The following is a 9,114-nucleotide window of genomic DNA, read 5'->3' as shown; positions in this document are numbered from 1 at the left end:
CACCCAGTGCGCCATGCAGTACGTCACGTGCCCTCCTTAATACCCATCACCAGGCTAACCCATCTCCCCACCCCCCCTCCCCTCTAAAACCCTCAGTTTGTTTCTCAGAGTCCATAGTCTCTCATGGTTCATCTCTCCCTCCGATTCCCCCACCTTCATTTTTCCCTTCCTTCTCCTAATGTCCTCCATGCTAGTCCTTATGTTCCACAAATAAGTGAAACCATATGGTAATTGACTTTCTCTGCTTGACTTATTTCACTTAGCATAATCTCCTCCAGTCCCATCCATGTTGATGTAAAAGTTGGGTATTCATCCTTTCTGACTGCATCATTATTTGTAATAGTGAAAGTTTCGGAACCCCCTAATCATCCAGCCATGGTGAAACGCCATATACATCATGGACGTTTTTTGTGATGTAATCTCAGAGAGCCAAATGTTCAGGAAGAGATAATAATATGGAGACAACTCATGTTATAAGATTAAGCAAAAAAAGTATATATAATTGTACCAGCAGTGTTTTCTCGACATAGTAAGACAAAAAGTCATTAGAAAAAGATAAGTGGGAAATACTGTAAAGTCTTATCAATAATTTTCTTTATAAGGAGGGATAGTGCATGTTTTCTTTTTTCCTATTTGTCTATGTTTTACAAATTTACTATAATGAGCATGTATTATTCTGCAGTTGAGACAAATGAAATAACCCAGAGTTTAAAAACCAAAGAATCAAGGACTTGTCCATAACTAATAATCACTCTTTGTCACAATCTAAGATCTGATCCCTGTAGTGTGTTTTGGGGCCGGTCTTCTGAACTCTCTGTGCCTAGTTTTTCCCCTAGAATTCTTCTTGTTCTCTCAGTCCCAGCAAAGACTGTGTCTTCTTGGTTCAGCCTTCTCTGTGTGTAGGTTAGCCCCTCTCAGTGAGTTGCTTCCAAAGCTGGGCTTGGAAATGGTCCCTGAAACTCGGAGCACTTGACCCTTCCATCTCTTGTGAGCATTGCTTATAGGTGAGGGGGACCTGTTAGTCATAGACCGAGCTGATACCTGGCTTCATCCCAGAACCCGAGTTCTGTCTGATGTTCTTTTGGAGATTCCCACTTTGTGGTTTGAATCTGCTTGGATGCTTATACCCACTAATCAGGTCACCCTGTAGGGATTGCTGGCCATTGCTGGCCATTCCTTCTTCCATGTTGAGCTGTATCCTTGGCCAGTTGATCTTATTCTACTTCTGTGCAGTCAGGCATTCTCTGTTTATTGAACCTGCTCGTGATGCCGAGCATCCATCCTACCTTGAGCATGAGTTTTCAAAATTGCAGTGGAGAAGTGCAGGGAGAAGGCATTTCAGAGAGCCTGAGCTTCCAGTCTGGGGTAGGACCCTTTACAGAATAGAGCATCTTCTCCAGCCTGAGAGCCTCCACAGAGCCCCCTTTATGTCCCTGTTCCTCAGGCTATAGATGAAGGGGTTCAGCATGGGGGTGACCATCGTATATACCACAGATGCCACCATTCCAGTGTCTGCTGAGTAGGAGGATGAGGGCTGAAAATACACCAGAAAGACAGTTCCATAGAAGAGAGTGACCACTGTCAGGTGAGAGCCACAGGTCGAGAAGACTTTGTGCTTCCCCCCAGCCGAGGGGACCCTGAGGATGGTGTGCATGATGTGGGCATAAGAGACCAGGACACAGGTGAGAGGGACCACGCCCGAGAGGGCTGCTTCAGCAAACATCATGACCTGAAAGATCTGGGTGTCTGAGCAGGCAAGTTTGAGGAGAGGGAGAAGGTCACAGAAAAAGTGTGGGATGGAATGGGAGGCACAGAAGGAGAACTGAGACATGAGGAGGGTGAGGGAGAAGGCCAGGAGGTGGGCGCAGAGCCAGGATGCGGCGACCAGCAGCAGGCAGCGTTGGGGACACATGATCGTGGTGTAGTGGAGAGGAAGACAGATGGCCACGTAGCGGTCATATGCCATCACGGCCAGCAGGAAGTCGTCCAGCAGGGCCAGTGCCATGAAGAAGTACATCTGCACGAGGCACCCAGTGTGGGAGATGATATGGTGTTGTGTGAGGATGTTCACCAGCACCTTGGGGACAATGGTGCAGGAGAGGCAGGTATCGATGAGGGACAGGTTGGCCAGGAAGAAGTACATGGGGGTGTGGAGGTGCTGGTCAGCAACTATGGCCAGGATGATGAGCAGGTTCCCCAACACGGTCACCAGGTACATGCCCAGGAAGAGCCCAGACAGGAGAGGCAGCTGCTCTGGGTGTTCAGAGAAGCCCAGGAGCAGGAAGTCAGCGATGCTGGTGTGGTTTCTGATTGCCATTTATAGTAGCCAAATTGCAGGAAAATCTTGCTTAAATGTACATAGACTCCAACAGGTTATACCATTCAACGCTTTTCCTCTGTTTTCTATGTTCTTTTTAAATGTCACTAAAATGCACTCCTGTCTCTCATTGGTGAGCACATAAACATGTACAGAGCTGAGAACTATGGACAGTAGCAACAGGAGATCTTATTGGGGGTGAAGTTTGCATTTTAGGTGTCTCATAAATTGTTCTATAGACCTCCTGGATGAGGCTGAACTGGAGCTTAGCTAGGAAGAAACTTCCTAGGTCTTAGTCCACTCTCCACTTTTTTAAAAACGAAAATCTCAATTTCATAGGCTTAGAGGTCTGAATAAGATATCTCGGGGAGGGGCATTTACTAGACAACTATTAAGGGGAGTCCTCTCTGTCTAAACCATTACTATTTATATTTTGGGTAAATTATTTACATCCTTTGAGCCTCATTTTCTTTACCTGTAAGATGTAGACATAAACCTACCATATGGGACTGTTGAATGCATCAAAATACCAGAATCACTTAAAGGTTTTTTCAGGACCTGTGATGTAAAATCCAAATTGAGAGATTTTTATCTCATGCATTTGGATGTATGGAAGGATGAAGTCACAAACACGCAGTGGCAGCCATGCTCTCTGATGTGGCGATAAGATACATTCTCTCTGGGTGTGACAAGCCTTCCTTGGGCCCCAGCCTCCTTGTGGGCTGTGATGTTGAACAAGTCTGCTCAGTGTGTCTGGCCTGAGTTTCTGCATCTGCTTAAAGAGGATAATAATGCCAAAATCAGAAGGTGGTTGAGGATTAAACTAGATGAGGATTGTACAGAACTAGAACAGTGACTGGCTTATATCTAGTGCTCGTCAAATAGTAGCTTTCCCTGATATGATTGTTTTCTCTTGACAGAGGTAACAAAAGGAGGCTGCCTTCTGGAGTGACCAGCTAGTCCTTCATGTTTGCCCAGGACTTTTCTGCTTTCAAAACTAAACATCTCACTTCCGGGAAACACCCTCAGTCCTGAGCAAATTGGACTTTTTCTTGGTCCCTGTCTGTGGGAAGCTGAGTTTTGGAAAACTGTGAAGTTTCATATATAGAGTTGTAAGTGCCATTGTCACCAATGTCACCATCATGCTCTTGGGTGGCATTGGCTCTGACCTAGTAGTACCATGGCAAAGCTTGCACTCAGACATGTGACATGTGCGGGCCCAGGGGTGAGTCCCAGGTGTACCATCATGGCCACATCATTTGCCTTCTCAGAACCTTGATTGGAAAATGAGCCTAAATAAATCTATTGCAAATACTTCTGATACTTAAAAAAAAAAATGAGCTAGGGCGTGCTGACCTATTCATTGTTGTGGAGACTGTTTCGCTCCTCGGGTGGTGGTATAGACTGATTCTGGAAGCCACTCCCGTCATCCAGTGGGCTGAGAGGGAGTGGTCCATGCATAGTCCAGGGGTCTTGAGCACTGTTATCGCACAGCTCCAATGTCTTGGCCACTGCCAGGGACTTGGGGACCCCTGATCTGGAGTGACCAGGCTGGACTCTCAGGGAATTCATGGATATCAAGTCAAGGCTCTCCTTGTGGTGGTTAAGCGAGCCAAGTTGTATTTGCCTGAGACCAAGGAAGGGACGGGAAAGGAGGAAGGAATAGGGGAGGAGGAGAAGGAAGGGTGTGTGTGTGTGTGTGTGTGTGTGTGTGTGTGTGTGCGTGTGCGTGTGTGTGTGTGTGTGTGTGTGACTAGTGCCTCCCATCTCTACCCACCTCAGATCTTACCTGGAAATTCTGACCATCCTCAGATTTTGCCACCATCACTAGGTGTTGGGTCTGTCTTGCCTATTTGGTTTGCTTTCCCTTCTTCTCCTCAAGAGGACTTGCTATGGGGCGCCTGGGTGATGCAGTTGGTTAAGTATCTGACTGGGCTCAGGTCGGGATCTCAGGGTCGTGGGATTGAGCCCCACGTCGGGCTCTGTGCTCAAGGTGGAGTCTGCCTGGGACTCTCTCTCTCTCTCTCTCTCCCTCTGCCCCTCCCCCAACCTCTAAAACAAATAAATAAATCTTAAAAATAAAAAGAGGTCTTGCTACAACCTCAGTGTTCTTCCTCCCCTGTAGCAGCAGCATGGACTGAAGAGTTGGAGCTGGAGCAACCCATCCTCAGGAGTAGGAGCCAGGAGGAGGATCTCCTGGCTCCTCTTTTCACATGGAGTATCTCCTGGGACCTAATCCCCAATCTCCTAGTTAGAGACAAGATGGGGCAAATGTCCAACCTCCCAGCTGGCCCTTTGGGCCCTGGATTTGTGAGTCCCAGCAGTGTCAGGAGCACCTTTGTCTCAGAGTGACCAAGTCTGTGACTCCTGAGAGTACAAAAATAGTGATCTGAAGGGACACCTGCACCCCAGTGTTCATAGCAGCAATGTCCACAATAGCCAAACTGTGGAAAGAACCAAGATGTCCATCAACAGATGAATGGATAAAGAAGAGGTGGTGTGTATACACACACACACACACACACACACACACACACACACACACATACCCACACACACAATGGAATATTACTCAGCCATCAAAAAGGATGGATTCTTGCCATTTGCAGTGGTGTGGATGGAACTAGAGGGTATTATGCTAAGTGCAATAAGTCAGTCAGAGAAAGACAAATATCGTATGATTTCACTCATATGTGGAATTTAAGAAACAAAACAGATGAATGTAGGGGAAGGGAAGGAAAAATAAAATAAGACGAAATCAGAGAGGGAGACAACCCATGAGAGACCCTTACCTCTAGGACAAACTGAGGGTTGCTGGAGGGGAGGTGTGTGGGGGGTGGGGTAACTGGGTGATGGGCATTAAGGAGGGCACGTGATGCAGTGAACACTGGGTGTCACACACAACTGATGAATCACTAAATTCTGCCTCTGAAACTAATAATGCGCTATATGTTAATTAAGTTGAATTTAAATAAAAAATTTAAAAATTTGAGTATAGTTGACACACAATGTTACATTAGTTTCAGGTGTACAACATAGTGGTTCAACAACTCTGTAGGTCATGCTGTGCTCACCACAGGTAAGCTGCCTTCTCTCACCAACAACACTGTTACAGTAGCATTGACTGCGTTCCCTGTGCTGTACCTTTTGTTCCTGTGACTTCTTCATTTCATAACTGGAAGCCTGTACCTCCCACTCCCCTTCGCCCATTTTGTCTGCTCCCCACCTCCCTCCCCTCTGGCAACCATTCGTTTGTTCTGTATTTATAGCCTGATTCTGCTTTTTGTTTGTTTATTCATTTGTTTCGTTTTTTTAGATTCCACATGTAAGTGAAATCATATGGTATTTGTCTTTGTCTGGCTTATTTCACTTAGTGTGATACCCTCTAGCTCCATCCATGTTCAAGTTTATGTTTTTGACATTCATTCATATTGATACTTGTATCTACAGGTCATTTTTTTTTATTATGTTAATCACCATACATTACATCATTAGTTTTTGATGTAGTGTTCCATGATTCATTGTTTGCATATAACACCCAGTGCTCCATGCAGAATGTGCCCTCTTTAATACCCATCTACAGGTCATTCTTTTTCACCGATGCATAAGAAAGGTTCACATTGTCCTACCTAATATCTTTAGGGCTTTTCATTTTGGAATTCAGAATCTTTCTAATTTTAGATATATAAGAGTGTACATATTTATGATGATTTGATATGCATATATTTTGTGGAATGATGACTTCACAGAGTTACCATTTTTGTTTTGTGGTGAGAATGCTCAAGATTATTTACTCTCCTGGCAAATTGCAAGTGTATAATACAGTATTGTTAACTATCGTCACCATGCTGTACATTAGATCCCAGAACTTATTCATCTTATAGATGAAAGCTTGTACTCTTTGAAGGTCCATTTAATCATCCGCCATACCTTTTCTTTTCCTCTCCAGGAAGGTGACTACATTTTTTCCCTCCCTCTTTTATATCCAGTCCCCTTAGTTCCTCCTGGGTAAAGTTGTATTTTTTCCCCCAACTTTTCTTCACTTGTTCCTTCACATCCCACAGCTTTAGATTGTATTTCAGAAGTTTGAAGTGCTGAACAGCATTCCTTTTTTTTTTTTTTTAAAGATTTTATTTATTTATTTGACAGAGAGAGACACAGCGAGAGAGTGAACACAAGCAGGGGGAGTGGGAGAGGGAGAAGCAGGCCCCCCACCGAGCAGGGAGCCCGATGCGGGGCTCCATCCCAGGACCCTGAGATCATGACCTGAGCCAAAGGCAGACGCTTAATGAATGAGCCACCCAGGAGCCCCTGAACAGCATTCCTCATGAAGATTCTCTTTGATAGTGAAATTCTGGGATGGAGGGAGGATGGATGGAGAAAAGAGGCTGGGGGGCATTTTGTTATTATGGATATTGGGGAGACCTTCTCTGTACTCACTGGAATTCCTAAGAAAGTTGACAACGTAGTGGTAAGGTCCTAAAGACCAGATCATTTATAGTGAAACACTTGGAAACACTGAAATAATTTCAGGAGACACTTGGACTGAACTCACTTAGAGGATGTATGACATTATGACTATTTCCCACCTCATTACAAATCTTCAAATGTTATTTGGGAAGGGTCCATAGACACACTTTCATATAATTTTGATGTAGTGGCTGAAATTTTCTGGGGCTTGTTATATGCAAGACACTGTTCCAAATACTTAAAACATAAATAATACATGTCTTAGGACACTTGTTACATCATTTAATCCCCACAACAATCCACTTTTCATATGAAAATTGAGGCACAGAGAGGTTAATGTACTTGCCCAAGATCATGGGGTTGGTAATGGTGGATTGGGCTTCCAGGCCAAGTCGTATAATTTCAGAACTAGGAAACAGAAGCTCAGAGGGGTTAAGTAAATGATTCAAAGTCATCAAATTCAGAATTTTTCCTTTGACACCCACAACCATGTAGTGGGATTATTTATTGTATCCATTATGTAGATGAGGAAAATGAGAGTTCAGGACACTTAGTGGCTTGATTATGGTCACACAGTTTGTGAGATCAAGTTGTAACTTAAGTTTTCACTCAGAATCTTAGGATCTTATTACTATGCCAGTGAAGCTGCCTTCTCTGACAAATATGTGAACAGCTTTGGAGATGTTATGAGCTGATCTAAAGGTAGTAAGAAGATCCACTAGCCAGACCCCAGGAGTTTGCGCATAAGATGAATAACTCATATGATGAGAACATTGACTTAACTGAGGCTTCGTATGAGCTGACCCATATCCCAACAGGTTAAAAAAAAATCACTACAGAAGTTTTTCTGGCTTTTCATCATACTTTTTACACAACACTGGTTATGTCTGTGACATGAGCCAGAGATTGCAAATGAAAAAAAAGGAAACCGTGTGTCTGATACAGTAAGACATCAATATCTGTGTCTCATTTTATTTATTTTTACCAAAAAGTATAATAACCTATTGCAATTGTCTCATTTCCACTTATTGGACTGTAATTAATTTTGAAGACGGAGCTATGATTGATGTATCTTTGCAATATTTTCATAATTCTGTACAGTTCCTGGCACATAGCAGGTGTTTCATGGGTTCTTGTTGAATGAATGAATGGGTTTTGCTATTCTACCCTTCTGATCAGCTTTTTCAAGGCCTGTTTCATGTCCTTATTCCTAAGACTGTAGATAAAAGGGTTCAGCATGGGGATAACTACTGTATAGATGACAGTGACCACACGGTCCTTTGTCACTGAGTAGGTGGATGAGGGGCGAATGTACACAAATATTATGGTTCCATAGAATAGCGCCACAATCATGAGGTGGGATCCACAGGTGGAGAAGACCTTGTACCTCCCTCCCCCGGAAGGGACCCTCAGAATGGCACGGGTGATAAAAACATAAGAGACAATGATCAAGATGAAGGGACTCATGGTCACCACGGAGCCCTCTGTGAAGGCCAAAAGCTCATTGACGGAAGTCTCAGAGCAGGAGAGCGTCAGCAGTGGCTGGACGTCACAGAAGAAGTGGTGGATGACGTTGGGCCCACAGAAGGAGAGGCGGGCCATGAGAATCGTGTGGGTGAGTGAGTGGAGGTGGGACAGCACCCAGGATGCCATCACCAGCAGGAGACAGCGCCGGGGGCCCATGGTCATCATGTAATGCGCAGGTTACAGATGGCCATGTAGCGGTCAATAGCCATGGCCGCCAGGAGGAAGCTGTCAGTGATCCCAAAGGCCACAAAGAAATACATCTGTGTGAGGCCCTGGGCAAGGGGAACCTTCTTGCTCTTGCTCGGCATGTTTGCCAGCGTCCTTGGCACAATGACACTTGTAAAGCAGATGTCCACCAGGGACAGGTTGGAGAGGAAGAAGTACATGGGGGTATAGAGGCGGGCATCCCCCCGGATGGCTGCAGTGATGACTGAGTTGCCAGCCACGTTGACCAGATACATGGCGAGGAAGCTGGCAAAGAGCCGGCCCTGCTCTTTGGGGTCACTGGTCAGTCCCAGGAGGAGGAATTCAGTCATACGGCTCTGGTTTCTCCTCAGCATTGATTTCCTGTAAGTAAAAAATATGAAGGAATGTTAGGTGTGTGTCCTGGCTTGGGATCTTCACTGTGGTAGAGGAGATAGCTTATAACTTGTTCCAGCTTGTGCCCTGCAGGAGGGGATTCATCCATGTAGCCCATCATATATTTTATGATATGACTGCATAGAATTGGTGTTGACTACCTTGATTTCAATTCCAACTTTGCATCTGACTAATTTTGTGAACTTGAACAAGGTACTTCA

At 44.8% G+C, this 9,114-nt stretch overlaps 2 protein-coding genes across 2 annotated transcripts; both read right to left on the bottom strand.

Moving 5' to 3' along the window:
• Positions 1 to 1,375: 1,375 nt before the first annotated feature.
• LOC116641341 (olfactory receptor 1G1-like) lies at positions 1,376 to 2,317 on the bottom strand. Its single transcript, XM_032419001.1, has one exon. The coding sequence runs from the start codon at positions 2,315 to 2,317 to the stop codon at positions 1,376 to 1,378; it is 942 nt and encodes a 313-aa protein (XP_032274892.1).
• Positions 2,318 to 7,945: 5,628 nt separating this feature from the next.
• On the bottom strand, positions 7,946 to 8,874 carry LOC116640944 (olfactory receptor 1L6-like). Its single transcript, XM_032418165.1, is given in 2 exon segments — positions 7,946 to 8,493; positions 8,496 to 8,874. Coding segments are annotated over 2 exon segments (927 nt in total).
• Positions 8,875 to 9,114: the final 240 nt, after the last annotated feature.

Source organism: Phoca vitulina, unplaced genomic scaffold (assembly GCF_004348235.1).
Source record: "Phoca vitulina isolate PV1807 unplaced genomic scaffold, GSC_HSeal_1.0 scaffold21, whole genome shotgun sequence".
NCBI classification, from domain to species: domain Eukaryota; kingdom Metazoa; phylum Chordata; class Mammalia; order Carnivora; family Phocidae; genus Phoca; species Phoca vitulina.
This window is presented reverse-complemented; position numbering and strand designations above follow the sequence as displayed.

Excerpts from the sequence above, each read along its gene's own strand:
- LOC116641341 (XM_032419001.1), bottom strand. The coding sequence starts at position 2,317 with ATGGCAATCAGAAACCACACCAGCATCGCTGACTTCCTGCTCCTGGGC.